Consider the following 18,312-nt stretch of genomic DNA (forward strand, 5'->3'; position numbering starts at 1 on the left):
ACTACAATGTAATCAGTTATTAATATTTTGTTGGTTCTCCCTTGTTTTTGTTTACAGCATCCATTCTCCTGGGCATCGACTCAATAAACGTAACTTCTTCCCAATCCTCCTCGAGTTCTTCCCAAAGTTGAGCTTCATTGGAAGCCCTGCATGACTTCTCACAATTCAGCTTTATAATTTCCCAAAGGTTCTCCATGGAAACTGAGATTTCGAAATGCTGAGCATGAACACTTTCATTGTGCGCAGCTTTGTTGCATGAGCATCATTATCATGTCTGGAAATACATATTTGATCTCCAAACAAATCCTCCATAATTTGCTACATTGTGTTCAGCAGGATTCCCATGGATTGGCTCATTTTCAAAGTGCCAGCAACTTTGTAGATCCTTCCAGCACCAGTGTCCTCAATCCCATCCTGTTTCCCATGCCGTGTGTAACGGAGCCACGCATGTGTTTGGTGTGAAACACTCCAGTTGTCTCCTACGAACACACCCGACACCATCCAGTGCTAGACTGGGACATGTTGACTTGTCGGATCTCTTATCTGCCATATCCTTATGGTCTTTGGCACATTCTTTCAGCAGATAAAGCTAATAAATGGTTTCTTTACTGGTTCACGAGCTCTCAATCCAGCCTTAACTAGCCATTGGCTTCCAGTTGAAGATGAAGTGGAGGTGAGGTCTCATGCAGGTCTTAGGAAGCTGTTTGAGGTGGTCCCACATTCAGGAGATTTTCCATCCTTCTGTCAAAATTCTCACAGCTCACTCGTTTCCTCACTTACTCGTTTCCTCACTTACTCGTTTCCTCACTCCTTTCCTCGTTTCTTCACTTACTCGTTTCCTCACTTACTCGTTTCCTCACTTCCTCGTTTCTTCATTTACTCGTTTCCTCATTTACTCGTTTCCTCACTTACTCGTTTCCTCACTTACTCGTTTCCTCACTCGTTTCTTCACTTACTCGTTTCCTCATTTACTCGTTTCTTCATTTACTCGTTTCCTCATTTACTCGTTTCTTCATTTACTCGTTTCCTCACTTACTCGTTTCCTCACTTACTCGTTTCTTCATTTACTCGTTTCTTCATTTACTCGTTTCCTCATTTACTCGTTTCCTCACTTACTCGTTTCCTCACTTACTCGTTTCCTCACTTACTCGTTTCCTCACTTACTCGTTTCCTCACTTACTCGTTTCCTCACTTACTCGTTTCCTCATTTCCTCGTTTCTTCATTTACTCGTTTCCTCATTTACTCGTTTCCTCACTTACTCGTTTCCTCACTCGTTTCCTCACTTACTCGTTTCTTCACTTACTCGTTTCCTCATTTACTCGTTTCTTCATTTACTCGTTTCCTCACTTACTCGTTTCCTCACTTACTCGTTTCTTCATTTACTCGTTTCTTCATTTACTCGTTTCCTCACTTACTCGTTTCCTCACTTACTCGTTTCCTCATTTACTCGTTTCCTCACTTACTCGTTTCCTCACTTACTCGTTTCCTCACTTACTCGTTTCCTCACTTACTCGTTTCTTCATTTCCTCATTTACTCGTTTCCTCACTTACTCGTTTCTTCATTTCCTCACTTACTCGTTTCCTCACTTACTCGTTTCTTCATTTACTCGTTTCCTCACTTACTCGTTTCTTCATTTCCTCACTTACTCGTTTCCTCACTTACTCGTTTCTTCATTTCCTCATTTACTCGTTTCCTCACTTACTCGTTTCTTCATTTCCTCATTTACTCGTTTCCTCATTTACTCGTTTCCTCATTTACTCACTCGTTTCCTCATTTCCTCGTTTCTTCATTTACTCGTTTCCTCACTTGTTTCTTCATTTACTCATTTCCTCGTTTCCTCATTTACTCGTTTCCTCGTTTACTCGTTTACTCGTTTCCTTGTTTCCTCATTTACTCATTTACTCACTTACTCATTTCCTCATTTACTCGTTTCCTCACTTCCTCGTTTCCTCACTTACTCATTTACTTGTTTCCTCATTTACTCGTTTCCTCACTTACTCATTTCCTCGCTCCTCCAGCCTGTGGAAACCGATCAAAGAAAGCCATCTTGAAGGACATCTCAGTTCTCTAAGTGCACCGTGAGGAACGAGGGAACAAGCATAGATGGATCCTTCGCTGCCTCTGATATCCCACAATCCTGTGCCCTGAACGTTCAGCTGAAAAATAAAGATGGTGTCTGAAATTTCAGGTTGGTGGCCAGTTTGTGTGTAAAGTGCACATTTTGACCAATTATTTTCCCCACTCTTGATGACATTTCTAGCGAGAAGTTAGTATTGTAGTAATTAAATATTGAGTTTGTTGTCATCAAAGCTCTCTGTTTTGTTATCGATCATTAAATCGTCACGATGCCTCAGAAGTCTGTCTGAAATCAGTTTCATGAGGATCTTCCCGAGGAGGTACGAGTGAGGATCCACAGGTGTTTCCTATGCCGAAGTCTTTCCTGTCGCACACATACATTCTCCTCCCACGTCACATATATCACAATAATTACATTTTTTTTTTATTGTTAATTTTTTTCATGAAATTTGTTTTATTGATGAAATTGATGTTTCAATGTAATTTAAATTGTTGACATTTTTGATGATGACGGCTTTTTCTGACTGCTTTTGAAAAAAAAAAAAAACGTTCAGATTACACACACACACACACACACACAAGTTGTTTAGGTTATTGTTATTTGTTTTCTTGTTGAAATTTATGTTTTAATGTAATTTAAATGTATGTTTTAATGGAATTTAAAGGCAATGTTACACTGTTATATTATACATTTGTTATGTGTTTTTTTTCTTCCAAATTTGCCTGATATTACCCTATCAGACATATTTCAACAGGGCATCATGCTTTATTATTATTATTATTATTAACAACATAAGGGCAGATCCCTAGTGCGCAGCTGATGACACTGTGAAGTGATGCTCGAGCGATCAAGAATATTCCAATATACACATAATTGGGGCTGTGTGTATGTGTGAGTATACAGTTTTGGAAGATGTTAATAATTTTAACAAAATAAGAGGGATCATAAAAATTGCATTGCAACTGAATAAACTGTTTCACATAACAGATGTTTATATGTAGTCCACAAGACAACAACTAATCAACACACATGAACCAGTGTACATTCACTGAAGCTCAAGCAGGAATCATGATGCATGGGGGTGTAAACTTTTGCAATTGAACGATTGAGGTAAATTGTACTTATTTTGTAGTTTAACTTTGGAAGAGCAGATTTTATGCAAGTAAAACCATCATTCCAAAAACCTTCCTTTAAGGATGTCCTCATTTTGTACATCTGGTATAAAAATAAAGTAATTCAAGTTTTTTTTTAAAATGCCGAAAGTTTTGTGTTATGGGTAGGTTTAAGGGTAGGGTTAGTGTGTGTGTGTGTGTGATGGGTAGGTTTAGGGGTCGGAATAGTGTGTGTGTGATGGGTAGGTTTAGGGGTCGGGTTAGTGGGTGTGTGATGGGTAGGTTAAGGGGTTGGGTTAGTGTGTATGTGTGTGTGTGATGGGTAGGTTTAGGGGTCGGGTTAGTGTGTGTGTGATGGGTAGGTTTAGGGGTCGGGTTAGTGTGTGTGTGATGGGTAGGTTAAGGGGTTGGGTTAGTGTGTGTGTGATGGGTAGGTTTAGGGGTTGGGTTAATGTGTGTGTGTGTGTGATGGGTAGGTTTATGGGTCCGGGTTAGTGTGTGTGTGATGGGTAGGTTTAGGGGTTGGGTTAGTGTGTGTGTGTGATGGGTAGGTTCAGGGGTCGGGTTAGTGTGTGTGTGATGGGTAGGTTTAGGGGTCGGGTTAGTGTGTGTGTGATGGGTAGGTTAAGGGGTTGGGTTAGTGTGTGTGTGTTTGTGATGGGTAGGTTTAGGGGTTGGGTTAGTGTGTGTGTGTGTGTGTGTGTGTGTGTGTGGATAGGTTTAGGGGTTGGGTTAGTGTGTGTGAATGTGATGGGTAGGTTTAGGGGTTGGGTTAGTGTGTGTGTGTGTGTGTGATGGGTAGGTTAAGGGGTTGGGTTAGTGTGTGTGTGTGTGTGTGTGTGATGGGTAGGTTTAGGGGTTGGGTTAGTGTGTGTGATGGGTAGGTTTAGGGGTCAATATAACAATATATTTTTTATTTTTTATAACAAAAAAACAAAACAATATACAGTTTGTACAGTAAACCATTACATCTATGGAGAGTCCCCACAAAGATAGCGAGCCAGACGTGTGTGTGTGTGTGGTTCAGATATAAAGAGGTTGGGCTGCTACATTAGTTTGACAGCTTTATATCAGTTGTTGCACACTCTCCCTCTGACGTCATCGCGCGTTATCAGCATCGCGTCAGACTAAAGCACTGATGACAATGATGAAGATGATGTAAACGCACAGACTCCCTCAGTGCTGCTGACACACACACACACGCACACGCTGACTCTCTTCTTCGGGGGAAGCACAGGTTGCCGCGGGTCAAGCAGATTACTGGGTAAATGGATTGTGACGTCAGGGTTTAGCACGCGTCGCGTTGCCTCGACGCACAGCAGACGCGCGCTCCTCCAGCACACACACACACACACACACACACCAGAATGAGCCCGAGGACCGCGAGCTGAAAGCACGAACACCGCAGATCATGGCCGCGTTTCTGGAGGTAAGAGCCAAAAGCGTGCGATGCTGCGTTTAACGCGTCTTTAGGGATGCGCGTCAGATCAAGACTCCGCGTTTGAGGTGTGGTTCGCCACTGTGTGTCCACAGACTAGGACATAATTCATATTTCTCATCAGGTCTATGTGATGAAAGTCTCAATGTACATAAATAGAACCGGGTTGCGCGAGCGGGTGTGTGTGTGTGTGTGTGTTGACAAGGACACGCCATTGGTTAGATCGGTTTAAAGTAATAATTTACTAATATATATATAAATAAATAAATAAATAAATAAATATCAGCCATGATTTACTCACCCGCAAGTCTTCAGTAGAACAAGGAAGTTTGCTATTTTCAATGCAGTGAAAGCAAGAGGTGACTAGCCTACTGTCAAGCTCCAAAATGGATAAAATGACCATAAATGTAGTTTATACTATAAGACCGATGCGCTATATTGTAATTCTGCCTGAATTATCAACAAGCACGTGAAGACAATTTCTGATGACAGTATCTGTGTGTGGAGATTCTGCTTATTATGAGTTATGGTCACATCAGCTCCATTGTCTATTATTAATAGTGAAGCTCAGCTCACACTGAAGACAGTCAAGCAACTTTCTGGTGGTCAAATTTCAGTGTTCAACTTAAAATCTTTTGCATTCGTGCAAAATTCCAGATTGTGTGGATTCACTCTTAAAAATAAAGCGTCTTTATCAGCATCAATGGTTCCATGAACAACTTTCAGCATCCATGGAACCTTTCTATTCCACAAAAGGTTCATTTTAGGTTATTTCAAAGATTAAAACGTTCTTCTCACACACACACACACACCGAAAGGTTCGTTGTGGAACCAGAATTGGTTCTGCGTTATAAAAATACGTGTTATAATAGAGTTTTGATCTGGCAGATATCCGATGACAGCAAGGGGCACGAACTGAGTCTCTTCTGTGTGCCGAAACACTACGAGGAGGATCTGGACAGTGTCATTATACCCAACGGCCTCATTAAGGACAGGTACGTGTAATCAGTACATGTGTGTCTTTAACTCTTGTGTGGTTGTTGTGGTGACATTGGGAAGTGTTCATTTGTGTTGTGACCGGTGATTGCCCTGGATAGTAAAAGAGCCCTGTGTTTCCCATAGGTTTAGTAATGATGTTAGCGCAATAGCAGAGGCATGTGATTTGAATTGGCTTTCCCATTCATTTGTTTAACAAATTTCCCCTTGAATCTCTTGACTGTCATTATTGGCATGGCTTCAGCCAGCTTTAATGAAAGCATTAATGTCAGAATACTCCAGCCTTCAGTTTTGATCTTCTCTGCAGGACTGAGCGCTTGGCCAGAGATATCGTTCGGGACATGGGCGGACATCATATCGTGGCTCTTTGCGTTCTGAAAGGAGGGTATAAGTTCTTCGCAGACCTGATGGATTACATCAAGACACTGAATCAAAACAGTGATAAGTCTGTGCCAATGACTGTGGATTTCATTAGGCTGAAGAGCTACTCGGTGAGTGCCAGATCTACCGCAGTCATTCACTCCATCACTGAGCCTCACACAGTCATGTTTAACACTGACCAGGCGGAGCCTGCCTTATATTATTACATGTGGAGCATTTTATTAGTAGCTTGTGCATTTGACGTGTGCCTTATAAGAATGATAAGGGTTAAATACAACTTAAAGGTGCAGTAAGCGATTTCTGAGAAACGATTTACAACACACTTGTAGCCAATCAGCAGTAGGGGGCGTGTCCACTCATGATGGGGGAGGAGACAGAGCCAATCAGCAGTAGGGGGCATGTCCACTCATGATGGGGGAGGAGACAGAGCCAATCAGCAGTAGGGGGCGTGTCCACTCGTGATGGGGGAGGAGAGAGAGTGAGCCAATCAGCAGTAGGGGCGTGTCCACTCGTGATGGGGGAGGAGAGAGAGTGAGCCAATCAGCAGTAGGGGGCGTGTCCACTCGTGATGGGGGAGGAGAGAGAGTGAGCCAATCAGCGGTAGGGGGCGTGTCCACTCGTGATGGGGGGGGAGAGTGAGCCAATCAGCGGTAGGGGGCGTGTCCACTCGTGATGGGGGATGAGAGAGAGTGAGCCAATCAGCAGTAGGGGGTGTGATGGGGGAGGAGAGAGAGAGAGTGAGCCAATCAACAGCAGGGGGTGTGATGGGGGGAGGAGAGAGAGTGAGCCAATCAGCAGTAGGGGGTGTGATGGGGGAGGAGAGATGGCTGAGAGACATAACAAAAGAGAGAATCTCAGAGGATATCACAGGTTACGATCAGGCGAGAGCTTTAGGATCCGCGTTAACATTAGAAAAGCTTTCCAGCGCTGGAGGGAAAGGCCTGAGAACAATGATGCAGATCTGAATGTAAGCTTGCAGTCGATTGTAAGAAAGGGACAGAGTTTAAACTGAATAAATGACAGGAGATGATCAAGTTATGAAGTTTTGATTGATTGATGAATTTACATTTCATGTTGACTTAAATAATGAAACAATATCCACTTTCATACAGTATATTAGAATTGAGTGATGCCTGAATTCTTACTAGCTTTTAAAATGATTTATTTTTAGATTTAGTATTTTCTTTTAAGACAAAATACTGTATAATTTACTAGCATTTACCAATGTTTATAATTTAATGACCATAATATGGAAGTAAACATTGGTTTATCGGTATTGTCTCCATAGTATAACTATCAGTTAATGCTATAGAAAAGTAGTTCCAGCTCAAAGGAATAATTACACGGCTTTAAAGCTCAAATAACACACAGTGTTTAGTGCAGTTAACAGAAGTCTCTGTCACATTACTGACCGTATGTTGATCAGTCTTCAAACCTGTAACACTGACTGAAAGTGTTCATTTCTGATGTGATTTCCTCCAGAATGACCAGTCTACAAACTGTGTGAAGGTTATCGGAGGAGACGAGCTATCGGCTCTTTCTGGAAAAGTGAGTCTGAACCTTCCACACTCTTTTCTTTAGGTTTCCATTTCTACAGAGCATTTGGCATCAGTAACATTTTATTGTGTGTGTTTAAAAGAAGTCTCTTCTGCACACCAAAGCTGCGTTTATCTGATCAAAAATACAGTAAAAACAGTGAAATAGTGTTACAGTGTAAATCAGCTGTTTTCTATGTGAATATATAATAAAGTGTAATTTATTCCTGTGATCAAAGCTGAATGTTCAGCATCATTACTCCAGTCTTCAGTGTCACATGACCCTTCAGAAATCATTATCATATGATGATTTGAGGATCAAGAAACATTTATGATTATTATTAATGTTGAAAACAGTTCATGTGCTTCAGATTTTAGTGGAAACTGTGATACATTTTTTTTCTGGATTCTTTGATGGATAGAAAAAATGATCTTTTGTAACATTATAATGTCTTTACGGTCACTTTTGATCAGTTTAATGCATCATTGCTGAAACAAACGTATTCATTAATAAATTGTACTGAGCACAAACTTTTGCACAGTCGTGTAAATGCTTTTTGAAATGTTGTGGTCCGATTGCTAGTTTGTCTTCTTTCTCTCCTCACAGAACGTGCTCATAGTTGAGGTGAGGTTCTTCAGTATAGTTCATGTCATGTGACACGTGTGCTGTGAGAAACACAGATGCTGAATCCTCTTTTGTGCCTCAGGACATTGTGGAGACGGGAAGAACTATGGAAACGCTGCTCAAACTATTAAATGAATGGCATCCTAAAATGGTGAAAGTTGTCAGGTGAGGCGTGAACATCTCTGAGGTGCAAATCCAGAGAATAGTCGTCCTCTAACCTTATTCTAGACATGCGTGTATTCAGTACATTTAACATTTAATGCCAGTTCACACCAAAGATGATAACTATAATGATAATGATAAAGGTATAGTCGTTTTAAATATAAAAGAATCTGAGTTACACAGCTTTAACGATATCGGCACAGAGGAACGATATCATTAGAATCACTTTCAGGCCCCGTTTACACGTACAGGGTTATTTTGAAAAACGGAGATATTTCTCTTCGGTTATGCCCCTCGTTTACACGCAGACGGAGAATTCGCCTCTGAAAATGATTCTTTTCTAAAAACTAAAGATTTTGGGAAACTCTGTTTGCACGTTTGCATGTAAACTGAGAAATGATACTTGCACTGCGTCAAAGGTGCGACCTATATTTCCAGGATTCTGATTGGCTAACATGGGCTTGAGCTTCTCGTTACACTGCCACCTACAGGTTTGGCATGCTCTTGACGGCATATACACGGGTTTGTGTAAACGAGCACTTTTCTGAAAACGGAGAGGGTGAAATGTCCGTTTATGAAAATAACCGGCCACGTGTAAATGTAGCCTCAGAACGATTTTATCCAGCTGATGATGAATGATAAAAACACTGACAGCCAATCAGAATCAATCCTGCTTTAAAGCTACACTGTAGGATTTTCTGCCATCTAGCGGTGAAATTGTTTATGACTACCAACTGAATATCACTTTCTAGCCCGAAATCTTCCACTGGTGTGGACGCTCATATAGTTCTCGTTCTTGGTGTGAACGGGTCTTTAAAGATGTTTCTTAATGGTTAAATGGCTTCTTACTGGCCATTAGTGTTTAAAATAAGATTGTTGTTTATTCAAACGTCGTTCTTTTTAACTAATATATCCCACAATATTGAGTTCAGTGTCGTTTCTTTGCAGTTTACTGGTGAAAAGGACACCCAGGAGCTCAGGATACCGGCCCGACTGTGAGTTGTGTTTCTCATCGTGGGTTTGTATTGGATATTATGATCATTTTGTGCTTAATCCACATCACTCGGAGAAATAAAACACCCTGCATGTACGTCGGACACATTAGACACGCACTCAACGCTCATCTGTTACGCAATGCTTTTAGACCGAAAGCTGATAAGCTCTTTATATCCATCCATCCTCGAGCACAAACATCTCTCTCTCGCTCTTGACTTCCACTGCCGAGCTGAAGTGTGTGTGTTCATGAAGACGAGGAGTCCTCACACTCGCTCGCTCTTACTGCTCTGCTGATGTCCTCTATGCAGGACACGAGGGCTGTTCGCACGCTGATGACAAACTGCGACTACTGTAGAAAAATGAATGGAATCGTAATCATTGACGTCAAAGTTTGAGTGTCAAATCAGACACGTGACAGTTCGCCTGGACACAACACACACTAGATTACATTAAATGAATATGGGTGCACATGCATATGCATGGTGGATCAAGTTTACTCGTTTAGGACCTGTCAAGAACATATGGAAACCCATTTATATATCTTTGTTGGATGTGCTATATATATATACACACACACTACTGGTCAAAAGTTTTAGATCGGTAAGATTTTTCATTTCATTTATTTGATAAAAAACTATAAAAAAACAGTAATATTGTGAAATATTATGACAATTTAAAATGACTGTTTTCTATTTTAATATATTTTAAAGTGTAATTTATTCCTGTGATCAAAGCTGAATTTTCAGCATCATTACTCCAGTCTTCAGTGTCACATGATCCTTCAGAAATCATTATCATATGATGGTTTGATGCTCAAAAAACATTCATTATTATTATCAATGTTGAAAACAGTTGTGTACAATTTTTTTTTTTTCAAAATTCTTTGATGAATAGAAAGTTCAAAAGAACAGCATTTATTTAAAATAGAATATTTTCTAACATTATAAATGTCTTTACTGTAACTTTTGATCAGTTTAACTCATCCTTGATGAATAAAAGTATTGATTTATTTTATTTCTTTCCCCCCAAAAAATAAAATTAAAATTCTTACTGATCCCAAACTTTTGAACGGTAGTGTTTAATGTTACAAAAGCTTTAGATTTCAGATAAATGCTGTTCTTTTGAACTTTCTATTCATCATAGCATCATGAAATAAAAATGTAAAAAACTGTTTTCAACATTGATAATAATCATAAATGTTTCTTAATCATCAAATCATCATATTAGAGTGATTTCTGAAGGATCATGTGACACTGAAGACTGGAGTAATGATGCTGAAAATTCAGCTTTGATCACAGGAATAAATTACACTTTATATATTCACATAGAAAACTGCTGTTTTAAATTGGAATAATATTTCACAATATTACTGTTTTTGTTTGTATTTTTAATCAAATAAATGCAGCCTTGGTGAGCAGAAGAGACTTCTTTTAAAAACATTAAAAAATCTTACTGACCCCAAACATTTGACCGGTAGTGTATATGTATATTAATTTTCTTTATGTGCTTAATTGTCATTAAAATAATTCTAAATATAATATTAATTCATATTATAATTAATCATTATTATTTGTATATATATATTGGAATGTGCTTAATTTGAAAATAATGCGTAACATCTTAGTTTTCCTCTTGCTGAATATACTTTAGTTCCCCCCTCTCTTCGCATGCATGTTCAAATGTCTTGTATTCTTCTTTCAGACATTGGATTTGAAGTTCCTGACAAGTTCCTGGTGGGATATGCTTTAGACTACAATGAATATTTCAGGGATTTGAGTGTGAGTGTTTAGTCCTGTTCCTTTCTGGTTTAATGTTTTAAATGTACAATGCATGACCAGTCAGTCTGTCTGACCAGTCTCTCTGTTTCTCTTTATATCTTTCAGCATATCTGTATATTAAGTGACAGCGCAAAAGAGAAATATAAAGTATGATACGACACCGAGTGCCGGATGCACCGACACAAAGATCACTGTGAACCTTTCTTCTGATTGTGAACTTATGTTTGATCATGCCATCTGAAATGAATAATGAACTCCTAAAACACAGATTCCCAAAGATAAATGCGAGAGAGAAATGTTTTTTTGTTAAGAATAGTTGATAGTTAATCTCATTTTAATTGTGATTTACTGCTGAAGATGATGGGACTTGCCATACACTTTCTGATTGTTTGACCTGAGGCCTTAGATGAACTGATTTTATGTTGATTTTATGTTTTAAGTTTGGGTTTAGAGTTCAGAGGTGGTGAAGTTACTCATTGTTAGCTAGTTATTGTCATTAATTATATATTATCTAGATTTTGACTCCAGAATATACGCACACACTGAAACTGAGAAAATTGTTGTGCAGCTGTCATGAAAGATTTGCTATGAATTATTCTTTTTTTTTTGGATCACCACAATAAAATAACACTGACAATGATATTATTATTATTATTATTATTATTATATCTGTCCTGGTTGTTTTCTATGCATGTTAATGTGAAAACAGTCCAATAATATGATTGTGTGAGTAACATGTATACTGTCACCAAAACTCAAAATTGCTGAAGAGAGCTGTTATGAAAGAGAAAAAAAGTCACTTAAAGGAAACTAAGCAATAAAGTAATGTACAAAGGTCTATGCATTTTTATTTTTTATGAGTTTTCAAATCGACATTTATTTAAACAAAGCTTATGGTCATTATGGGGCAAACAATCTCAAATGTGAGTTAAATGTCATGTGTTGTCATTGTTGAGTTAATATCTATTTTACCTCATGTAAATAAGTGTTGACTAACCATTAGGAGAAAGTCGAAGGCGTTGGCCGTTAAATATCGTTAATATTGTCCGAAAGTTTGCAACAAAGAGCGGCGCTCAAAAGACTCACAAATATCTGTGAAATATCACGACGGCTTTTATCTTACTAACATTTATTTGCAGGCTAAGTCGTTTTGTTTAAATCTATTAATTAACGATTTGTACATGAGACAGAAGGGAAATGCCCATAACATTATTAAGAAGGGATAAAAAAGATTGATTGGTCCATCCTGAAAAGCGCTGAGAAAAGTAACGGGTACCACGTGACATGTGCTACGTTTATGATTTTTTCATTGATACCGTTGAGACACACCAATCTTTGAGAAAAACTCCACATGTTGTTGATTTGAGATTTTAGGAGAATTGATTAATCTTTAAGTTCTTTTTTAAAAAAACAAGACCACTGTATTTTCATTTGTGTATATGGTATTTTGTTAGGACAAATGAAAACATACCATTATTTTTGCAAATATAAATCCTAAAGGTAATTTATTATTTTACGCGTGGAGAAATTAGACAAATAAACTTTAATAAAAGCCACAAGTAAATAAAATTAAGTTTTTATTTAAATACATCGCACCTGGCCAATCAGAGACGTTCAGGTCGCTAAGCCCCGCCCACTTGCGTGACGCAATGTTGTGTTTCCGGAAGTGGTCCAGCCGAATTATCACAACGTGAATTTGCTGTTACCGAAATTTCATTGAGAAGTTGAATGAGTTATTTTATTTGAAAACAATTATTCCGCGATGGCAGCTCTTAAATACGCCGGAATGGATGATACAGACAGTGAAGACGAGCTTCCTCCCGGCTGGGAAGAGAGATCCACGACAGACGGATGGGTTTATTATGCCAAGTGAGTGTTTGAGACGAGCGCGCGCGTTCACACTGTTCATCAGCGCTAATAATGAGTATCAGTGATGAGATTTATACAAGCACTGACAGACACATGCTATTGTCATAACTCGTTTCAGCCATGAGGAAATGAAGACTCAGTGGGAGCATCCCAAAACTGGGAAGAAGAAGCGCTGTGCTGGAGGTTTGAGGATTGATTTATGAACAATAACTGATCATCTCACCGTCATAACTGTATTAAAATATCTCATCGCCATTAATACACTCTAATGAAGTGTGCAGAGCTTTCAGAAGAGAGGTTTGATATGCAATGAGGATAAATCAATGATTAAGTCACTTGTTTATTGTATTTTCCAGCTTTGCCATATGGATGGGAGCAAGAGACCGACGATAAAGGCCAGATCATCTATGTCGAGTGAGTTCAATCAGTCATATTATATATTAGAGTTTCCCTTCAGACATTTGTCTCTCAGCTTGCAGGCTAATTAATAATAAATTAATTGGTAACACTTTTCAATAAGGTTTCATTCAATAACATAAACTAACATTGAGCAATACATTTTTATGATGCAGTATTTATTAGTCTTTGTTAATGACTGGTAATAAAACACATCATGTTAGCTCATTTCAGTAAAATAATAAATAAACAAAGACAGCCTTTTGATTCTAATAATGTATTAGTAAATGTTGAAATTAACATTAACTGAGATAATAAAATTCTTTAGAAATATTGTTCATGTTTACTAATGTATTTCACTTATGAAACCTTTAAAAAAAAGCGTTACAAACTAATTTTAATACACTTGACAAATACATTTTTAGATAAATGCACACTAAATATTTTAAACATTTTCTTCCTGACTAAATTAAACTTGAACACAAGCAAATGCATACAGAGATATTACAATGATAAGTACAGAAATAAGTGAACAAACAAATAATATAAAGTTTTTAGTCGTCAAATAAATAAATAAATACATAGAGAAGTTTTTAGAAGTTATTTTATAGTTATATTTGTATATTTTATTATAATATTTTATATATAATAAAATAGATTATAAAAAGTCATAGAGAAAACTCTGGTGATCTGGACAATAACTCACAACAGAAGAATAATGACAGTAATACACTTTGATACAAGTTCAAATAGAAGAGTTTTTATTTATATCCAATCAGAGATGTTCAGGACGCTAAGCCCCGCCCATTTCACAACCACATTTGTTTAATTATAATTTTGTTCAGCATGTTTTCTCTGTGATGAGATGTTATATGAAGCAGTCTACTGCACTGGTGTTGTGTAACTGTGTGTTGTGCTGCTGAACTCTCCTCTCAGCCACATCAACAAGCGGCGCACGTACTTCGACCCGCGGCAGGCCTTCACCGTGGAGGACGTGCAGCTGAAGCCCAAGCGCTTCGACGGGAACAGCTCGGCTCTGGAGGTGCTGCACGGCCGAGACCTGTCCGACCGCCTGGTGCTCGTCACGGGGGCCAACAGCGGCATCGGTGAGTCAGCCCGCATCACAGCCGCATCACAGCCGCATCACAGTCGCATCATAGCCATGTTTAAACTAGGGCTGGGCGATATATCGCATGACATTGTTATGTGCATCTCGTCAGTAAAGCCGGTTCCTTGATTAGTAGTAAATCGCCATCACCTGCTTTCAGATGAAGCGGCATTTAACACAGAGCCGTAGTTCACTGACAAGCTGAGCTAATTATCACAGGCGATACGTCCGTCTTGTCAGGCTTTACTGACGAGATGCGCATAACAATGTCATGCGATATATCGCCCAGCCCTAGTTTAAACCCTTTAAAGGGGTGGTATAATAGCCTGACTACATCAGACTTCGTACTTCCGCTCAATTTCATTTCGCTTCTGTACTCAGTCTGAGATAGCGACCTATCTTTCCGTTTTCCTCCGGCCTGAAAACAGCCGGGCCAATCAACGAACAGAGGGCGGGCTGAGAGCCGTGACGTAGACGCTGATTGTACCGTGGATGCGTAGATTTACTTCACATAATCTGCAAAAGTCACAGCCATGTTCACTCCGGTATTTCGCTCGATGGTTTTTGTTTTCGCATCATACCTGTGTTTACAGTAGAAGTTAGATGCGGCTGAGCATGCGCATAACACACACCATAACCAAACGTTATGTGATTGGCTTACGGGTAACCAATGATTTTAAACTTCAGACAAGCGCCCCCCCCGCGAGAGAGAAAACACTTCTCTATTATGCCATTCCAGACTCTGTCTACGAAGCAAAGCGAAGTAGCAGAGTTTGGTATTATCAGGCTAGTGGTATAATGCCCTTTTCACAAAATGTAAAATAAGTCTCTGATGTACCCAGAGTGTGTGTGTGAAGTTGTAGCTCAAAATACCCCACAGATATTTTTATATAGCATGTTAAAATTGTCACTTTTTGAGAGTGAGCAAAAACGCACCTTTTCGTGTGTGTCCCTTTAAATGCAAATGAGCTGCTGCTCCTGGCACAGGGGGCGGAGCTTCAACAGCTCGTGTGTGTGTGTGTGTGTGTGTGTGTGTGTGTGTGTTAGCAGCTCCGATTACCTCACACAGACACACTGAAAATTTCTATGTCAGACAATGATGGAGAGACTCAAGAAGAAGTGACAACATGTAGAAGCAACAGGACATTTCTGAATGGTTAGTTGATGAATTTATGAAGCTGATGTGTAGTTATCTTCTAGTCACTGATTAGCATATTCTGTCATGATCATCTATAAATCCCGGGGGCGGGGTTTATGTAAATTCTAGGGTTGGTGATGTCACTAACCCGGGAGGAATGTGGTGTAGTCTCTACCAGCCGTTTGTTGTAGTCCTTAAAAAGCGATTTCTTTAAAAGCAAATCTCTCCCTTTGCTTTGAACTTTGAGCGTTGTAACTTTGCAGATGTTGTTTATGCTCAAACAGCAACATTACACACTAACTAAAGCTAGAAAAGTTAAATCATAATCAACCACCCCTTTGAACACCAGCACAGGCTGAGCGGTGCAGTGCAGGGTTTGTCCAGCAGGAGGCGCTACAGGATCAGTTATTTGCTCTCAGCCAACATTAGCCCTGAAATGAGCAGACGAATGAATGTTATTGTGAATACTTAATAATTCATCTGAAGAATTATCAATGCAACTTCAGACATGTAATAATTCAACACCGTTATGATAGGAGTCCTCACATCTGTTATTAATTACTTTAAAAAAGAAAGAAAATTCAGCCGAACAGAAGCTCATATTTCAGTCAGTGCATTAATGCCATAAGATGCTGTTTCACTGCTGGATTCTGGTGTTATCTTTAGGTTTATTTTACAAGTTTTTTTATTTTACTTTAAAGAAATGAGTTTCTTGTTATTCAACAAGAATGCATTACGTTAATCAAAAGTGACAGTGAAGACATTTATAAACTTACAAAAGATTCTATTTCAAATAAATAATGTTCTTTTGAACTTTCGATTCATCAGATATTCCTGTAAAGTGTAATGCACAGTTTCCACAAACACATGCATCAGCTCCACTGATTTTAGCATAAATAATAATCATAAATGTTTCTTGATCCTCATATTAGAATGATTTTTGAAGGATCTGAAGATTTTAATGATGCTGAAAATTCAGCTTTTGATCACAGGAATAAATCACACTTTACTATATATTCAATTTTTATGTTCAATTTTCATTTTAATTTGAGAATTTGTAATGCTTTTGACACCATTATAATTATATTGAGCTTTTTTTATTTTTAATAATTTTTTTACTTGCATTTAATAACTTGTCAACTAACTGGAATATGTTTTCCATTAATTTTTTTATTTCAGCCTAATTTCAAAAAAAAAATTTCTTTAACAATATCAACAGTGGTGGCAATATCTGACAGTATTACAGTTATTACTGAGGAAAATACAGTCCAGAGGAAACTAAACGTTTAAAAAACAGGAAACGCTCATGAATATTATAGTTGTTCATATTCATATTTGAGTTTTGAGATTCATGTAGTTTTAATCTACATCCGTCATTCACGCCACATCATGTTATTCAGTTATTAATACTTTACCAGATTACTTAATAATAATGGCTTGGCCTTCCTGTAAATCTGAACAGCGTATGACGTATATTACACCGTGCTGATGATGAGCAGTTCTGGGTGCGTGATGATGATGATGATGATGATGCTGGTGTCTGTAGTCGTGGCGTGTGATGAACACTAGAGGGCAGAGGAGCTCCGTCTGTCACTCAGCACTGGAGAACACACAGATATTACATGATGATCATAATCAATGTGCCGCAGTCACGCAGAAATATTAAAAACACTGTTCTTATGATAGAGCTGAAGAGGGCAATATTACGTGATGATCGATATGATGGACGACTGTTAATGTGGTCAATATATTAGTTATTTTTTTAAAACTACAAATTTATTTCAAATATTTGAAACGTTTAAAACGTGTGTGTTCATGAGTGTGTGTTCATGAGTGTGTGTTCATGAGTGTGTGTTCATGAGTGTGTGTCTCTTTCAGATATTTGAATCGTTAAATGGCAGTTGGTTAGATTTGCACATAATTCATATTATTATACATGTTTATTGTATTTATGTAACGAACAGCCTCTTCTTGTTGAATATCTGTGGGCTTGACACGAGTGTTTATCGCTCTCTGTAATATTGTAAATTACACAATAGATTATTATCATATCACCAAACAATAGTTGTGTGTATGTAAGACACTGGTGATTATGAGTCTGTTGTGATGTTATAATATATATGATCTGCTGTCTGAGAGCATAAGCAGTGTCACGTCTGAGGAGCATCTGATCACAACCGCTCATTCCAGCAGGAGGAGTGTGAGTGTGTGAGTGTGTGTGTGTGTGTGTGTGAGTGTGTGTGTGTGTGTGAGTGAGTGTGTGAGTGAGTGTGTGTGTGAGTGTGTGTGTGAGTGTGTGTGTGAGTGTGTGTGTGAGTGTGTGTGTGTTTGAGTGTGAGTTTGAGTGTGAGTGTGAGTGTGTGTTTATGAGTGTGTTTATGAGTGTGAGTGTGTGTTTACCCGTAACATTGATCCTGCGATGTGTGTGTTTATGAGTGTGTGTTTATGAGTGTGTGTTTATGTGTGAGTGTGTTTCTGAGTATGTGTGTGTGTTTATGAGTGCGTTTATGAGTGAGTGTGTGTGTTTGATTGTGAGTGTGTTTATGAGTATGTGTGTGTTTATGAGTGTGTGTTTATGAGTGCGTTTATGAGTATGAGTGTGTGTTTATGAGTGTGAGTGTGTGTTTGATTGTGAGTGTGTGTTTATAAGTATGTGTGTGTTTATGAGTGTGCGTTTATGAGTATGTGTGTGTGTTTAT

The 18,312-nt window shown here is 38.5% G+C and overlaps 2 protein-coding genes across 2 annotated transcripts in view; both read left to right on the top strand.

The window, feature by feature from the left end:
* Window positions 1-4,350: 4,350 nt before the first annotated feature.
* Window positions 4,351-11,940, top strand: hprt1l (hypoxanthine phosphoribosyltransferase 1, like). Its single transcript, XM_084094657.1, has 9 exons — window positions 4,351-4,620; window positions 5,518-5,624; window positions 5,933-6,116; window positions 7,489-7,554; window positions 8,149-8,166; window positions 8,249-8,331; window positions 9,277-9,323; window positions 11,026-11,102; window positions 11,208-11,940. The coding sequence occupies exons 1-9, from the start codon at window positions 4,603-4,605 to the stop codon at window positions 11,253-11,255; spliced, it is 648 nt and encodes a 215-aa protein (XP_083950783.1). The 5' UTR covers window positions 4,351-4,602; the 3' UTR covers window positions 11,256-11,940.
* Window positions 11,941-12,741: 801 nt separating this feature from the next.
* Window positions 12,742-18,312, top strand: part of wwox (WW domain containing oxidoreductase) — a 239,394-nt gene continuing 233,823 nt past the window's right edge. The window contains exons 1-4 of the mRNA XM_084094655.1: window positions 12,742-12,971; window positions 13,090-13,154; window positions 13,328-13,385; window positions 14,304-14,473. Coding sequence (XP_083950781.1) covers window positions 12,865-12,971; window positions 13,090-13,154; window positions 13,328-13,385; window positions 14,304-14,473 — 400 coding nt within the window. The 5' untranslated portion in view covers window positions 12,742-12,864. The remainder of the gene's footprint in view (window positions 12,972-13,089; window positions 13,155-13,327; window positions 13,386-14,303; window positions 14,474-18,312) is intronic.

The sequence above is a fragment of the Abramis brama genome (assembly GCF_963993115.1).
Source record: "Abramis brama genome assembly, chromosome: 20".
Classification (NCBI taxonomy): Eukaryota; Metazoa; Chordata; class Actinopteri; order Cypriniformes; family Leuciscidae; genus Abramis; species Abramis brama.

What these genes read in the sequence shown, in the direction of transcription:
- hprt1l (XM_084094657.1), top strand. An exon ending in AACGGCCTCATTAAGGACAG is followed by an intron (nt 5,625 to 5,932) that starts GTACGTGTAATC and finishes TCTTCTCTGCAG; the next exon opens with GACTGAGCGCTTGGCCAGAG. An exon ending in TTAGGCTGAAGAGCTACTCG is followed by an intron (nt 6,117 to 7,488) that starts GTGAGTGCCAGA and finishes GATTTCCTCCAG; the next exon opens with AATGACCAGTCTACAAACTG.